The sequence below is a fragment of the Bidens hawaiensis genome, unplaced genomic scaffold (genome assembly GCF_021521415.1).
Source record: "Bidens hawaiensis isolate Kalapana, Puna unplaced genomic scaffold, B.hawaiensis_p1.1 tig00046912_1, whole genome shotgun sequence".
Lineage (NCBI taxonomy): Eukaryota > Viridiplantae > Streptophyta > Magnoliopsida > Asterales > Asteraceae > Bidens > Bidens hawaiensis.
The window spans coordinates 62,955-81,125 of NW_027506015.1; the positions used below are offsets into that span (position 1 = coordinate 62,955).

Consider the following 18,171-nt stretch of genomic DNA (forward strand, 5'->3'; position numbering starts at 1 on the left):
TGGCTTTTGATGACTATGGGGCCTTCTTTGTTGGGCCCTCCTGGCACACGCGGGAAACGCACTTCAGCTTCCTTCCACGCACTTGGCTCTGTTGTTCGTCGTTTTCTTCCTCTCACGTTGCCATGAACCATGTGAATGCTGATGTCGACGGGCTTTCGTCCATTGCCCTTATGCCGATTGTCATTCCTCCATCCGTTCTTGATTGACGCCACGAGGTGTGTGAGTTTCCCATCTTTGACGAATGTTTTGACGTTATCCTTCAAAGATGTGCATTCCTCCGTGGTGTGGCCTTTGGTCCCGTGGAAGTCACATGATTTGCTTTTATCAGCGTTATGACGCTGTCGGATTATTGAAGCCTTTGGCCATGGGAGTTTCTCGGTGGCAAATATCTCGGTGACGCTTTTGGTGAGTAGCGTCCATCTGGGATTCCGGTTCGACGAGTGCGTGTTGTCCCTTCCGCCTAAGAGAGGGAGAGAGCTGGATGAGGTGTCAAAGTTTATCCTTGACTGCCAAATACCAAGCTTCCTCTTCTTATTTTGTCGGGCGGTACGGACGTTATTTTCTCTTGTTCTCTGCGTGTAGAGGTTTGTGCTCTGGGGAAGATTTCTACCCAGTTGCTTCTCCGTCTCGGCAAAGCGTTTAGCTTCCGTCATGATGGCATCCCACGTGGATGGCATGCCATCTTACCCGTCAACGTGCGGATGAGCTCTGGGTACTCAGCGCCCTGGATGAAAGCGGCGCGAACAAGATCTTCACTAATGGTGCCCAGACTCAGCTTCTTTGAGTTGAAGCGAGTGATGAAGTCTAGCAAAGATTCGTCTTCCTCTCTAACGCAGTTGAGGATCGTCCTCTGCTCTTCAGTATATTTTCTTTGTTGACTGAAGTGCTGGCTGAACTTGTGCTGGAAGTCTGCCCAATCATAGATGTAGTGGACCGGTAGACGATCAAACCACGCTCTGGCTGCCCCGACGAGCGTCATCTGGAACATGTAGCACCATGTGGGTTCCGTCCAATTGCTGACGGTTGCCCCCGCTATAAATCTGTTCAAGTGATCGTCCGGGTCAGATACGCCATCGTAAGTGCCTATGTTGGACATCTGTTTGGCACTCTTTGGAGCGATTGCTTCCGCAATGTCTCTTGCAAACTTGGACGTTCCCGCATTTGCAACAGTCGGTCTGAAAGTTTTGGAGAAGTCACGTGGGTTTCCCCCGTGCTATTTGGCTTGAAAGTTTCTCTAAAACTTCTTTTCGAGCGGAAGTCTGCTTCTTTACGCTTCCCTTTCGCCTTATGACGAGGGTTTGCGTCACTGTCAGATTCTTCCCAATCATCATCCGAATACTCGCAATCATTGCTCATGTTGAGCTGTTGTCGAGTGCTTCCGAATTCATCATTGGCATGTTGGAGTGAACGTAAGAGTTCATCCAACTCAGCTTGGAATTCTTTCTGACGTGCTTCCGCCCAAGCTTTAACTTGATCTAGTGTTTGGCGGGGAAGCCTCGTCTACTGCTTCTCTACCTGGGTATCAATGAATCCCAGGGGAGGATTGTTTACTGCACTTGCCCCGGCTTGGGTAACCGGGGTAGTGTTCGTAAAAATCGTGTATTCACCGGTGTTCCCCACAGTAGCTGGGGTTGTGGCTACCGGAGTTTCTTGGTCACTCGGTGGCCTTGGCATCGGAGTAACCTTAACCATCTTCCCAGAAGTTTGAAAAAACTGAAAGAGAATTAGTTCTAGCTTAATGCACGGATGGCGCCAATGAAGAAACACTAAGTGACCTCGGCAGATTACGGATAATCTTAGGGTTAAGTAGATGTTTCCCACGAGGGTTAGGTCCGGCAAAGATGGTTATTCTTCTCGACCTGCAAAACAGACACCGTAAGCTCGTCACTGAGAAGGGGGGGTTCCTCCTTGTGACCACCCTCCGGCGTGAGAATCAGACTAGATTGCTCTGAATATGTGTATATTGAGAGAAATAGCTAGAGAAGATAAGATCATGATACCGTTCCAAGGTGTTGGAGTATTTATAGCCGAATGTAGGTTTCCAAGCAGGTACGGCCAGCTGTATATACTATTCCTTTTCCACCAACCACGGGCTACGTTCGTGCCACGATGGGAGTTGGTGGGTAGGCAGCAGCTGATAGTGACATTTTGTACTGGAGAGTGCTCCTCCTCGTACTATTGTCGGTGAGCTGTCACCATGTGATTGGTTCATGGGCTGCTTTTGTCAGATCTTGTCTATTTGTCCATACCTTGGTAGGTATAGTACAAAAGATCTTCTAGAAGCGTACGGACTGGCTCTTTTGGGCGGGAATATTCCCGCCCTGCTCATTCCTTCTTCAGGTGACATTGCTGAAGTATAAGAGTTAGTGCCTTATGCGTGTAGCCTTACTGTTAGTACGGGTAGCCTTCCTTCTTGGCTTGTACCCACAGCTGCAGGAACAGGCAGGGTACTGTACCAAGGGAGGCTTTCCTGCGGGAACAGCTGGCTTACTGCGTGTAAGGTCTTCATCTCTGAGCATGGTGGGTCCTGCGGATCAAGTTGGTCTTTGCGCAGACGTACCTCTTCAAGGTGTGTCTTGCGGGTCCAACTGGGCTTTGCGAGGACCTACCTCTTCACTATCAGAACAACTTATACTTTGTGTTAAAAACACATTAAGCATATAAATAGTTTTAATAAGTGATTAGGTAACATCCAATTTTGAATTATTTGACAAAAGGTTTATCAAAGTATGTTTAAAGGTTTTTGTGTGTTTGTAGTATAGTTAGTGTTGGTTAAAAGTATATTTGTTTTAAATACTCCCAATTTTTACCGTTGTTATCTGTCACTCTCAACTTTCACCTTGTTTGTTTTTGTCACTTCTTCATTAACGGACGACTAATGTCGTTAGTGGAATCTCGTCGGAAATCATACCAGATTGCAGGATTCACTTCTTAATCGTCGGAACGCCCTTGTATCTTATTAATTGGTCCTCTCTTTGTGTCAGTCAGACAATGGAGTTGCTGCATCTGCCTTCGGGAGATGTCTGAACTACGGCTGAACACTAGCCGGGCCGCCTTTCTCTTTTCTGTTCCGATGGTTTGCTTCGCCGGAAAATCAGGATTCGCCGGAAACCGTAGTCGCATTGCCTCCCTCTTTTCTGTTTCCGATCGTTTGTTTCGCCAGAAAATTGGTTCACTGGAAACCCTAACAACGTTAATCGCCCATTAGTGATGGAGTGACAAAAACAAATATGGTGAAAATTGGGAATGGTGCGTAACAAATCGAAAGTTATGAGTGTTATCAACCAACGGATAAAAGTTGGGAGTATTAAACCAATATCCCTCGGTTACAAAACAAAATTACATAAGTATATAAGTTGTTGCATAAAATTAGCTTTCTAATTAGGGGGTATAACTTGCATCGTTGCAAAGTTCACTTATCAAAGTTATCAAGTCACCAAACTAAGGATGAGATTGGTGTCCAAATACACCAATACCGAAAACGAGTTAAAGTATAAACCGAAGGCCTTACTTTCAAGTGTTATAGTCGAGGATCGAAAATCCGAATTAGTCATGAGAAGTCGTCATTTATTTGTCTTTCGTACACTATCACAATTTTGTTCACTTGAAAATTTGTTACATCATTTTTTTTATTCAATACTAGCTTAATACACGGGAATAAACAAATAACAAAAGTAAATAATAATTTTGGCGCACATATATAATGCACGCAACAATGCATTACATATTAACAAACAAGATAAATTTAACAAATATGAAACTATTCAAAAACGGACTTGATTGACTTTGTTGACTAAAACCGGTTCGGGACAGAGAGTTCTCAGCCTACAAGCCCTTGATCCTAACTAGAGGTGCACAAATAAGGTCTTTCTAATGCCCGGTTACGGGTATGACCGGGTGTTGGAAAATCGGGTATTGATAATACTCGAGTAGTGTTTGAGTCTAGGTATTGTTTCTTAAAACCATACCTCGTGCATGGGTTCAGGTTGGGTTTGGAATCGGGTATTGTATACTCAGGTATTTGAATACCCCATTTCTAGGTATTAAAATAACCCGATATTCGGGATTTTTCGGGTATAGATTGAGTTTCTTTTTTTACTGCACTTTTTTTTGTATTTTCTAGGTATTTTCTAAGTATTTTTCAGGTATTTTTCGGTTATTTGAAAAACAAGTTTCGGGTATCGGCAAAACCCGGTTTCGGGTATGAAACTGGTTCCGGTTTTCGGGTATCACCAGGTATAAATTGGGTCCGGTTTTTTGTACGGGTTTTGGTACTGGATATCATATCCATACCTTATGGGTAGGGTCAGGTACGAGTTCGGGTAGTAAAAACCTGGGTATAAAAAACCCGGTTCCGTTTTTTGTGCACCTCTAGTTAAGTGGATTAAACTATAGAGTTGGGCTTGAACCCAAAATACGTTGGGCCTATTGTAGCTTTTGTTGAGTATTTAACAAAAAACAGCTAAATTAATTAGGGCCACGAGTTCGAAACAATTGATTCGTTCACCGTGATATCGATTAAATAAACCTCAATGGCAGAGGCTGTTAATGAAGATGTTGTTGAGCAAATACTAATAGCACTAGACGCGAACGACCTCATTCGTTACAAGAGCGTGTGTAAGGCATGGTACTCATTAATCACAAGTCCTCGTTTTGTTAAACGTCATCTTAACCATAGCTATAACAAAGATTACTCCAACAATAAACTTGGTCATAGAAGAGTTAGTCTATCAATTGATTCTGATTCCTTTAATCTTGTTGGTTCTTCCAATGGCCTCGTTTGCATGAAATATTTTAGGAATAAGCTAATAGTAGGCAATCCCTTGACAAGAGAGCTTAGACAACTGGCGTACCCCACTTATATCAGTGAGTCATCACGTTGTTGGGGTTTTGGTTATGATTCATCAAGTGATGATTACAAGGTCATTTTAGGGGTCTTAACAAGCGTGAATCGACGGACATCTTTTTGGTTATTGAGTTTGACATCAAATGCATGGAGAGATATTGGCGTAGAGAACTATGGCTTGTTTGATAGTAGGGTTGGCGTCTTATACAATGGTGCACTTCACTGGATTGCATGTGATCATCATAATAATCGTTTAATTGTATCTTTTGATTTATCTAAAGAGGAATTTAAAGAAATCCACCTACCTAATGATACAATATATTATAGAAAATTGGGAATTATAAAAGAATGTCTATGCGTATTCGGGCGTGGTGCATGGTGGATGAAAAAGTACAACGTAAAAGAGCAGTGGGAATTCGTAAAATTCCTGCATGAGGATGAAATGAATTATGATATTGTACACACTTTGAGATTGAAATTGCAAAACAATGATAAGGTATTATTGGATTCCAGTGCTTCGAAATATCACTTGCGGGACTATGTTAGTACACCTGTATTTGTGTAGAGCCTCGTATCTCCCCATAATAATACAAGATGACTGTGAAGGTTGGTGTATATATATATTTCCTTTGTTTATCTAATATAGTATAGATTATTGTATAATTTACTTATCTTCTTGGTATGCCCTTCGGTTCTAGGACCAAATGCCTTAGTTTATGGTGTTACCTCATTGCCAATCTCAGTCCCATACTTGGTTGGAAAATCGTATCTCCCACCGACCAATACCTGTCGGATATCAGGCACACTCGTTAGTGATGCAGGATTATCTATGACATCTTTTATTTTTATATTTATTTGAATTTCCTATGTTATCATATTTAGTTTCTTAGTTTAACTATGATTCTCACCTATAAGTTGAGGTCAAGGGTTTATTGTTTATCTAGTTTTCTTGTTGAATATTATATAAAAGAACATTGTTCTTGGAACATATGGTTTAGTCTATCGGTCTTTGATTAACTAAAGTGTCATGGGCCATTTGAATGCTTCCGTTCCAGCATCAGTTAGTTGTTTAAACAAATTCTCATTATTGTTTCTATAGGCGTTATCATTAATAAATAATATCATTATTGTGACAATCGTCAATTTCAGGTTAACTCCGTTAACTCAACTCCGTCAATTCAAACTTAAGATCATTAAATCTATAACGCACACTTCATTGCATTTTAACTAGGGTTTGAATGACGCTTAACACTTACTACATGTGTAGTCTTTCGGGAATTGCACCGAAACGTAAACGAGTTGACGCAAACGATTGATGAATAAACGAAAAACGTCAAAACAGTAATTATGTGATAATTATGTGTTAGACTTATGTGTTATGTGATAACATGGTTATAAACGTTAACTCAAGATGTAAACAAGTTAGTTAGGCTAGAAAAGTAATACTTAGAAGTTGAGGGACTTGAATGTAACATGTTATGTTTATAAATGCATCATTAACCAAACCCTAACTATTATTCTTCTTCCCCCACAAGTGCCGATCGGAAACCCCACCCCCCTTGCTCCTTGGCTGCCGTCACCTTCACACACACATACAACCATCAAATCAAGCCCTTGATTGAAGAATTAGGTGCTAGGAAGGTATAATTGATTATCCTATACATCCTTATTACTTGATTTTGATGTTTAATGGGTTAATTGAAAACCCTAATGAGCCGATTTTGTATGTGTGTATAGTTAATATGATTGTTGTTGATTGGATAATGATTTGATAACTAGTGTTGATATTGTTACACGTTAATCGTTGTGTCTTTGATTTGAGTTCAAACAAAAACCCTAATCATGTATGTAATGTGTAATTGATGTGCATGGATGGTGTTTATGGAGTCTATAGTGTTATATGAATGCATGATAGTTCATAGATAGTTAATATGTTGAGTTTGGATGCAAACAGTTTCTGGACAGAATGTGTATTTGATGTTTAAGTGACTGTAACGAAGTGTAAACGTGAAAATTGGTTGAGATTATTGGTACTACAGTAAACTAGGTTGAGTCTAGTTTCTATAGAGTATAAATTTGTAATTTTTGGACAAGTAAAGGTTAACTTTTATGATTTTACAAAAATGTTGTGCAAAGTTGAGCTGTTAGACCTGCTGTTAGGTTGTTTTGTAAATGTTATATCTCATGAACTACGAAACCAATTGGGTTGGTTCCACTTCTGGAAGTTGACTTATTGAGTTAGGAACCTAACCCAAGTGGTCTTGCATTTATTGGATTTTTAGTTTAACGGGAATTGCAAATAACATTCTGTTGCGCATGAATTTGACTGTTGTGAGTTTGCTGTAATGATTTGATGATTGTGAGAAAACTATGTGGAATAAAAATATAATAAAATATGTTCTGGAAACCTAAGACATATGTGCTTCTGTGATGATTTTTGGTAAATTAATTGAGATGCTATGATCGGTGGAATAGTACAATCTTTTAAGTAGAATTTCTGTCTCGGTGAAACTAGCTGCTGAGTTTTGTGAAAACGCATGAAACATGATACTTGCTATATAATTGTTATGTTTTGACCAAATTACCCTTGCGGGGAATAATTGCTAATTGATTGTCATAATTTGACCAAAATGCCCTTACGGGGAGTAATTGCTAGTGATGTGCTTTATGAATACATGACACGTATATGATTGCTTACACATGTAATGTATCACAAATACATTTGTTAAAGTCACACACGATTCACAAACGAAACACGAAACATGTTATGTGCATAGGTAATATGTGCCGGGTCTAGAGACTCGATAATATTCCGACACTTAGAAAAATCTCTTTGTTGTTTTAGAACGCTAGAGAGAGTTTTTCTGTGACGCGCATCTTGGTGATTTAATTTGGGAATTTCTTCGCAAACAGTGAGTTTCACTTTCCCCTTTTAAACTGTTTTAAACGCTTTTCACTTGGGGGAGATAACATACTCCGAAACGCATTTGAGATTTTGTTAATATAGATTATATATCACTTGTAAAGACTAAGTGGGAAACGCAATAACAAAAGTCCTTCATAACATCAAACCGGTTAATATTTGGAATAGCGAGTCATTGTTGAGTAGTACTACTGGGTTTGACAAACCTCACCCAACGCTAAACTCGACTGGAGGTCGAGCGGGTGTAATCTTGGCTAACACATACCATGGTCTGGATGACCTGGTGGCAAGGCAAATTGATAAACAGTCAGCTTCGGTGTCGAACATTTAGTTATACTTGCTTTATAGGCTAGCTACCTATAGATATATAATTGACATAACACTATCTGGTAACGCAAAACGCTGTAACGCAAAACGCTGAACGCAAACGCTAAACATTTATTTTTATATAACTTGTGAACTCACCAACCTTGTGTTGACACTTTTAGTATGTTATTCTCAGGTAGCCGAGGCGGGCGCGCGGTTTAGGAACATGCATTGCTTGAAAACGCTTTTGTTATGCAAACTTATTTTTAACGGTTATCATTGGTTTTAAGTCGTCCTGCGTGACGCAACTTTTGGTTAAAGGTTTTTACGCTTCCGCATTTAATTACTCGTAAACGTTTTCATGGTTTTGAAACTTTATTTTATGGTTTGATTATAACTGATGATGTTCACACCCTCTGACGGTAAAACTCCGTTAGTGGATTTTGAGGGTGTGACAATTATAATATTATGTATATGCTTCATAACATATAAAATCCAAATAATATTGTTAAATACATATCTCAAAAGAAAATTACTTGTTCATATAAAAAACCAACTAAAATAAAACATTAATAGACAAGTGTAAAATGAAAATAAAAAAGATTATAAATTTTTCGGGTATGTAGTTCAGCTGAACGGGTATGTGGTTTTGGATAATCAGGTCGGGTATCACCTAATCCTATACTCATCCAAAAACTGTGAAAAGTTTTTAAACTAATCCCATACCCATCCCAATACCCATCAGGCTTCAGTTATATCCGTCCCAGATGCTTCGGGTATACCTGTGGTGCTTAGTTTTTTTTTTTCTTTTTTTTTTCGTATCCCTAGGTATGAAAATTCTTGTAAATAATATTTGGCTTTCACTCACTTGCCTTTGTTAATATTTCAGTCAACAAGGGTTGATTCTGCAGGACCAAGTGCCAGCCACATTTGGATGAAACAAGTGATTCTTTATACCTTATAGTGTTATTTGGCTACTTTCTAGTATCTTGTCTTTTGTCTTTGATGATAAGAAATTTGTTGGTATACTTTTTTTATCATGCATTTTTCAGTTTATGTTGAATTGTTAATGATTATTAATATACATGGAGCAGTGTGCCTAAAAAGATTCTTATACATGCTATATATAAATCTTGTTACATCGTGGTTGATTATTGTGACATAAATGTATATGAAACATATGAAACAGTGATGAAGCTTCAACTAAGTTATTTGGGGTGATCAGGCTCAATACTTATAAAAATTTTCAGACGAAATTACAGAAATTTACTTTACCAAGTGGAAAACGGGGGTGACCAAGGATACCCCGCCCCCCTCTTAAGTTGTGCCCCTAGTGGGAAATACATGTTTCAGAGAGGCATGTATGAATCGGTTTTGGGTTTAAACTGAACTAAAAACCAAAAGTTCGGTTTTTCGGTTTTTATAGCTATTTGGTTTATGCTTATTTTCTTTCTTTTTGGTTTTCGATTTTTACAATGGTTTTGGATATTTTGGTTTTGCCGTTTCTGCTTGAAGCCTTGAAGTTTTTGTAGAACTAATTTCCTACATATATATTGTTAATAATATTAACCTTCTTTTTCGTTTTTTGATTGGCGGTTTAGTATTATAAAAACACTCCTAGCAAGAAGCTATGATATGAAAAAAAGTTACAAGTACAATAATTGATTCTTACACCACTCGATCGCAACAATTTTGCATTTTTTTCTCCTTGTACTATACCAAAGGTACGCGAAATGTATAATATCATTAAATAACGTAAGCTTGTTGTGTCTAATGTTATTGTGAACTGCATCATTCTTGAATCTCTATAGAATCCATCAAGTGACAAATATAATTAACTCGATCAAGTCTTTTTTGAGATTTTGAACATTCAATGCTTCCAACCAATCCATCATTTAACTCGAACTAGAACCCATCATTAAAGCAAGATCGAGCCATGACACAATTAGGGGTGCAAATGAGCCGAGCTGCTCGCGAGCTACTCGAGATCGGCTCGTTAAAAAGCTCGTTCGATCCAAGCTTTATCGAGCCCGAGCCCGAGCTCAAGTCTAAAAATAAGCTCGTTTAATAAACGAGCCCGAGCCCGAGCTTTACTTATCAAGCTCGAGCCGGCTCGCGAGCCTAAACGAGCCTGCCATTTATATAAATTTTTTAAAATATATATTTAATAATTATTAATTAATAAATATAATGTTATGAAAAAATACATAAAAATAACTAAATAATATATATTCTTTTATACATAAATTTATAATAGAAAAAAATATCTATAATAATAATTATTATATTAAAAAGTAATTGATAAATATTAACGAGCCGAGCCCGAGCCGAGCTCGAGCTTCAAAATTCATTCACGAGCCGAGCTCGAGCTTTGAAAATAGAGCTCAAAACGAGCCGAGCTCGAGCTCGAGCTCTGTGTAAATTAAACGAGCCGAGCTCGAGCCTAGTCGAGCTCGGGCTCGGCTCGGCTCGTTTGCACCCCTAGACACAATAAGATGCCAAATTTGACTTGCCGCTGAGCATGAGACTGGTACCGAAAAATACCAATACCATTGTGCATGCAACCCTCATTTATACTTACCTTTTAAGTTGATCAGTTACACATAGGAGTGCAAACGAGCCTAGTCGCTCGCGACCGGATCGATAAAATTCTTGAAACAAGCCGAGCCTTATTAAACTCGATTTAAAACAAAGCTCGCTCAGTTATCGACCCATAGCTCAACCCTTGTATAGAAGATCGTTTAGGCTCCTCCAGCTTTAACAAGCCTAATTTAATTTCAAGTCTCAACTCTTTTGAACTTTTATGTATTAGTTTCACATTGCACAGTCGAGCTCGAACTAAGCTCTAATTCATTTACGGTACCTCACACGAGCTCGAGCCAAGGTTAGGGTCGTTAACATATTTCTCAAAAATATATGAAAAATAACTAAAAATACATATGATCTAATCCGACACTGAGCTTGAAAATACATTCACGAGCCGACCAACGCTCGAAGCTTTGGCTCACGTCTCACTCGATAAAAGCTTGAATAAAACTAGCTAAAAAACTTGATTTGAAAGTTGAAACAACCTGAGTGGAGTTGGCTCATTTTTATAACCGAGTCAAAACCGACCTAACCTCGACTCGGGTCATGACGCAGATCTTAGGTCTGTTTAACTTCAAAATCAAGCTCGAACCTAACTAATCTGCCTCGTTTAACTTCGAGCTCGAACTCAAAACCACCCTAACTCAACTCGTGATTCGTGAACAACCCTCATCCGAACTCGAGCTTTAAAAAAACCGTTTCGATGTACAAATAATAATAATAATAATAATAATAATAATAATCCAAGGACTCATTTGCAATAATAATAATAACCCTAAAGTCCTAAAACCCTGGTCTTCACTTCAAATATCTCTGTCGTCTCTTTCACACTTTATTTACACACACTCTTTCCTGCTTCCACTCAACGCCACCGTCCTCCGCCGCCGTCGATCAATCACTCACTCACCGGTAAAACCCCAGTTCATATTTTTATTAATTTCTGTTTTATAATTATTATTATTGTTATTAATTCAATATAATATTATTATTGGTTAAAGTGAATCTGTATTGGATACAGGTTAATATTATTATTCATGCAGTAATGGCTGCATCCTTAGATATCAAAGCTGCTGAGTTTTTACAGGTATGCACACAAGGTGTTCGACTAAATGTCTTGAGCTTATTTTCAACTTATTATTGATGTAAATTTTTGTTTAATTGTTTTCAACTGTAAAGCTTATTAATTGATGACATAGGGGTGTTATTCGGGTTTCAGGATTTTCGGGTTTGTTCATTTTGAACTGTATTAACTTACTAATTGATGCAGTTTTATGCTTAATTGTTTTCAACTGTATAAAGCTTATTAATTGATGACTTTGGGGTGTTCTTCGGGTTGATTTTTTGGGTTTCGGGTTTTCAGGTTTGTTTATATTGAACTGTTACTTGATGCAGTTTTATGTTTAGTTGTTTTGATCTGTATAAAGCTTATTAATTGATGGGTTTCGGGTGTTCTTCGGGTTGATTTTTTGGGTTTCGGGTTTGAGATTTTTATTTTAAGCATTTTACCTTTTATTTATTTATTTATTTATTTTTTATTTTTCTGATTTTTTTGATTAAATACTCAAAAGACCGATTAACCCAATAAAAACCCGAAAAACAAATGTGACAGATTCAGTTCGGGTTTAACTTTAAAAATTTTAAACCTGAAAAAAACTTATTAATTGATGTGATTTTATGTTTATTTGTTTTGAACTGTACAAAGCTTATTAATTGATGACTTAGGGTTGTTCTCCGGGTTGATTTATCAGGTTTCGGGTTTGAGATTTTTAATCTTAAACCCGAAACCTGACCTGAATCTATCACACTTTTTATCGGGTTCAGGTTTTATTTGGTTAATCGGCTTTTGAGTATCTGACCGCGGAAGATTTTTTGGGTTTCTCGGGTTTGAGTTTTTAAAGTTAAACCCGAAACCTTACCTGAATCTGTCACGTTTCTTTTTGGGGTTCGATTTTTATTGGGTTAGTCGGTTTTTGAGTTTTTAACCGAGAAAATTAAAAGAAATTAAAAAAAGTAAAATGCTTTAAACTATAAAACTTAACTGTCTTTACACACTTAATAAAAAACATATTTTAAAAATACAAACTGCAAACAAGTAAAACTAAAAAAAGTTTGTTTCTTTATTTGTTGATTTTATTCCCCTATTTCTAATGCTTTATTAAAAAAAGGTCATATAACATAAGCATTAGAATTGTTAGATATAACATTAATAAGCATTAATAAGAATGATAATAAAATACTCTTTTATCAGTTTTGGATTTTTTTGGGTTGACCCAAAACTCATTTATGAGAGCCAAGAACTGACCCGAATTACTACGGTTCGACGTTCGAGTTAGTGTTTTTCTTTTCATTTTCCGGTTCCACGGTTCGGGTTAGTTCGGGTTTGGGTTTTTATGCATCGGGTTTGGTTAAAAGTATCAGGCCTAATTTATGTAATTTCATATTTAATTTCAGGGATCAAACAGCAACAACTTTTTCTTGCCTAAACCTTTACCAAAGGGAAGAAAGTCCCATTTACTCTTCGGTTCATCTCACCGCAAGAAAACCAGTTTAGTGAGAATATGCAGTCAAGGTATTAGACGAAATGCCTCTGAGAAAGTCAAAGCTGTGATGTCAGTAGAATCACAGGAGTTAAGCAATACTGATAATCTGGTCACCGACAAAGTGATTCATTTTTTCAGAACCCCCTTGATTCAAGATAGTGCAACTTTGGAGTTACTCAAGTCGGTTCAAACCAAAATATCTGATCAAATTATCGGCTTGAAAACCGAGCAATGTTTCAATATCGGCCTTGATGAAAGTCTCTCAACCGAGAAGCTTTCGGTTCTCAAATGGCTGTTACAGGAAACCTACGAGCCGGAAAATTTGGGTAATGAAAGCTTTATAGCTAAAGAGACGAAAGACGGGTTGACCACAGTGGTAGTTGAAGTCGGGCCGAGGTTATCTTTCACCACAGCATGGTCTGCAAATGCTGTATCTATTTGTCAAGCGTGCGGGTTAACCGAAGTCAACCGTTTAGAGCGGTCAAGGCGATATCTTTTATACGTAAAACCCGAGTACACGCTTCAAGAAAGTCAAATAGTTGACTTTTCTGCAATGGTGCACGATAGAATGACCGAATGCGTTTACCCCGATAAGCTTACGTCTTTCAAAACGAGTGTCGTTCCCGAAGAAGTTTACTCCATACCCGTTATGGAACAGGGTCGAAAAGCATTAGAAGAAATTAACCAACGAATGGGTTTAGCTTTTGACGAACAAGATTTGCAGTACTACACTAAGTTGTTTAAAGATGATATTAAACGCGACCCGACAAACGTTGAGCTTTTTGATATTGCTCAATCGAACAGTGAGCACAGTCGGCATTGGTTTTTTACCGGGAAAATCGTTGTTGACGGGAAACCGATGGATAAAACGTTAATGCAGATTGTGAAGAATACTTTGAAAGCGAATCCCAACAATTCGGTAATCGGGTTTAAAGATAACTCGAGTGCGATTAAAGGGTTTTCGGTGAACCCGTTACGACCGAGTCAACCCGGTTCCACGTCTCCGTTAAACACGGTATCCCGTGATCTTGATATTTTATTTACAGCCGAGACTCATAATTTCCCGTGCTCGGTTGCACCATACCCGGGTGCGGAAACCGGTGCGGGAGGGAGAATTAGGGATACACACGCAACGGGTCGGGGTTCGTTCGTTGTGGCGTCGACCGCGGGTTATTGCGTCGGGAATCTTAACATCGAGGGCTCGTACGCTCCGTGGGAAGACGCGTCGTTTGAATACCCGTCGCATTTAGCTTCACCGTTGCAGATTCTCGTTGACGCGAGTAACGGCGCATCCGACTACGGTAACAAGTTCGGTGAACCGTTGATTCAAGGGTACACGAGAACGTTTGGAATGCGGCTTCCAAACGGGAACGACGCGAATGGTTGAAACCGATTATGTTTAGCGCGGGTATTGGGCAGATCGATCATACTCATATAACGAAAGGCGAGCCTGAAATCGGGATGTTAGTGGTTAAGATCGGTGGGCCCGCTTATAGAATTGGGATGGGAGGTGGTGCTGCTTCGAGTATGGTTAGTGGTCAAAATGATGCTGAGCTGGATTTTAATGCTGTTCAGCGTGGCGATGCTGAGATGGCACAAAAGCTGTACCGGGTCGTTCGTTCGTGTATTGAAATGGGTGAAAATAACCCGATTGTTAGCATACACGATCAAGGAGCGGGTGGTAATTGTAATGTCGTCAAAGAGATTATTTATCCCGAAGGTGCTACGATTGATATTCGTTCTATTGTTGTCGGTGATCATACGATGTCGGTTTTGGAGATTTGGGGTGCGGAGTATCAAGAACAAGATGCGATTTTGGTCAAACCTGAAAGCCGTGATCTTTTGGAATCTATATGTAAACGAGAACGCGTGTCGGTAGCGATTATCGGGGTTATTAACGGTGAAGGGCATGTTCGGTTAATCGACAGTTACACCCCCGAAAAACCGCCCGCGGTTGATCTCGAACTTGAAAAAGTTCTCGGTGACATGCCACAGAAAACATTCGAGTTTCATTGCGTACACGATAAACACGAGTCACTCGATATAGCTCCCGGGGTTACGTTAATAGATTCGCTTAAACGTGTGTTACGATTACCGTCGATATGTTCTAAACGGTTTTTAACGACTAAAGTCGATCGTTGCGTAACGGGCCTGGTGGCCCAGCAACAGACGGTTGGCCCGTTACAGATCACACTTGCTGACGTGGCGGTGATTGGTCAAACGTTTACTGATTACACGGGTGGCGCGTGTGCGATCGGGGAGCAACCGATTAAGGGTTTACTTGACCCGAAAGCGATGGCCCGTTTGGCGGTAGGTGAGGCTTTAACGAACCTTGTTTGGGCTAAAGTTACTAGTTTAAGTGATGTGAAAGCGAGTGGGAATTGGATGTATGCTGCTAAACTTGACGGTGAAGGTGCAGCAATGTATGATGCTGCGGTTGCGTTATCGGAAGCTATGATTGAACTCGGGATTGCTATTGATGGTGGTAAAGATAGTTTGTCAATGGCGGCTCGTGTGTCGGGTGAAGTAGTTAAAGCTCCTGGTAATCTGGTGATTAGTGCTTATGTCACGTGTCCGGATATTACTAAAACCGTGACACCGGATTTGAAGCTTAAGGATGAAGGTGTTTTGGTTCATATTGATTTGGGGAAAGGGAAAAGACGGCTAGGAGGATCGGCTCTTGCTCAGGTACTTTTAGTTTTTAATTTTTTATTTTACTATATATTACGTTATATATAAAAATTACGATTTAAATTCATAAATATAAATTATAAATCTGTATATATATAGTTAATAAATAATAAAGTTTTCTTTTTGTTCAAATCCTAGATATTTTACCTGCATAGCAGGTCATGTAAGTTTTTTTAATTTTTAAATAGTTTTGACATTGCAAAAAAATAATAATAATAATAATAATAATCTGGAAAAATGCATAAAAAAACTGAAAAATTGAAAAGAAAACTTGAAAATATTGATAAAAAAAATCTGAACTTTTTTTTTTTTTGCAATTTTCCAGTTTTTTTAGAAAAATTGCAAAACAATAATAATCTGGAAAATTGCAACAAAAAAAACTGGAAAATTAAAAAAAAATCTTAATTTTTTTAATAATATACAGATTTTTGTTGCATTTTTTCACAATTAAAATTTTTTCCTCAATTTTTACTAATTTTGTCACTTTTATAAAAATATTTTGCAAGGTTAAACTATTTAAAAATAAAAAGGTAAAATATATAGGATTATTAGAACACAAAATAAACTTTAGTGACCTAATTGGAACAAAAGATTTTATGAGTGACCTAATTGGAACAATTTTAAAACTTTGGTTACTATTCTATAGAGTAATCCCAATAATAAACAAGCCAAACTCGAGCTTTAGAAATAGAGCTCGAAACAAGATCATGATGCTTTAAAATTACAAGCTTTTACTAGTAAAACAAGATCATGATGGTTTAAATAAAAAACCTGTATCGAGAACTAACCTTTTGCATTAAAGAGGAACTAAAACAAGATCATGTTGTTTTCGTTTTTTGTTCTTATAAATATTAGTTTTAAATTTTGAATCTTTTCGATCATTTTGCAGGTGTTTGACCAAATCGGGGACGAATGTCCAGACATCGATGATGTTCCTTACCTTAAAACAGTTTTCGAGTCCGTTCAAGATCTCCTAACAGACGACTTAATCTCAGCCGGTCACGATATCAGTGACGGTGGTCTTATCGTGTCGGTTCTCGAGATGGCTTTTGCTGGAAACTGCGGTGTTCAAATCAACTTAAACTCAAACGGAAAAAGCATATTCGAAACATTATTCTCAGAAGAACTCGGTCTCGTTCTCGAGGTCAACAAAGTCAACCTCGACAAGGTAACTACTTTTCTAAAAAACCGTGGCGTCACTTCGGAAATCATTGGACAAGTAACCGCTGAACCGATTATTAGTTTGGAAATCGATGGCGTAAAACATTTAGATGAAAAAACGGTTGATCTTCGTGACATTTGGGAAGAAACCGGGTTTCACATCGAAAAGAAACATAAATTAGCTGCTTGTGTAACTGCTGAACAAGACGGATTAAAGAACCGACACGAACCTGCGTGGCAGTTAAGTTTCACTCCAAGTTTCACCGATGAAAAATACGTAAAAGCACCTGTTAAACCGAAAGTGGCGGTGATTCGTGAAGAAGGTAGCAACGGTGATCGGGAAATGTCGGCTGCGTTTTTCGCCTCGGGATTCGAACCGTGGGATGTGACCGTGTCGGATCTTTTAAACGGGTCGGTTTCGTTAGCCGATTTCCGTGGGATCGTGTTTGTTGGTGGGTTTAGTTATGCTGACGTGCTCGATTCAGCGAAAGGATGGGCCGCTTCGATACGGTTTAACCAGTCACTTTTAAACCAGTTTCAAGAGTTTTATAAACGACCCGACACGTTTAGTCTCGGGGTATGCAACGGGTGCCAACTCATGGCACTACTAGGCTGGATTCCGGGCCCGAATGTCGGTGGAACTTTGGGAACCGGTGGTGACCCGGCCCAGCCCAGGTTCATTCACAACGAGTCGGGCGGGTTCGAGTGTCGGTTCACGAACGTGACGATCAACAAATCGCCTGCGATAATGTTTAAAGGAATGGAAGGTAGTACGTTAGGCGTTTGGGCAGCACACGGTGAAGGAAAAGCGTATTTCCCAGATGAAAACATTTTCGATAAAATATTATTGTCCGATTTGGCTCCGGTGAGATACTGTGATGATGACGGGAAAGTGACGGAAACGTATCCGTTTAACTTTAACGGGTCGCCGCTTGGTGTGGCGGCGATTTGCTCGCCGAACGGGCGGCATTTGGCGATGATGCCGCACCCCGAGAGGTGTTTTATGATGTGGCAGTTCCCGTGGTACCCGAAGGACTGGGATGTCGAGAAGAAAGGCCCGAGCCCGTGGTTGAAGATGTTTCAGAACGCGCGAGAATGGTGTTCTTGAAAAGGTATAT

At 39.0% G+C, this 18,171-nt stretch overlaps 1 protein-coding gene and 1 pseudogene across 2 annotated transcripts; both read left to right on the top strand.

The window, feature by feature from the left end:
- The first annotated feature begins 4,532 nt into the window (after positions 1 to 4,532).
- LOC143616372 (F-box protein CPR1-like) lies at positions 4,533 to 5,411 on the top strand. Its single transcript, XM_077089215.1, has one exon. The coding sequence runs from the start codon at positions 4,533 to 4,535 to the stop codon at positions 5,409 to 5,411; it is 879 nt and encodes a 292-aa protein (XP_076945330.1).
- Positions 5,412 to 11,463: 6,052 nt separating this feature from the next.
- Positions 11,464 to 18,171, top strand: LOC143616374 (putative phosphoribosylformylglycinamidine synthase, chloroplastic/mitochondrial; annotated as a pseudogene). Its single transcript, XR_013150651.1, has 4 exons — positions 11,464 to 11,570; positions 11,680 to 11,745; positions 13,113 to 15,889; positions 16,782 to 18,171. The product of XR_013150651.1 is annotated as a putative phosphoribosylformylglycinamidine synthase, chloroplastic/mitochondrial (transcript).

Excerpts from the sequence above, each read along its gene's own strand:
- LOC143616372 (XM_077089215.1), top strand. The coding sequence starts at position 4,533 with ATGGCAGAGGCTGTTAATGAAGATGTTGTTGAGCAAATACTAATAGCA.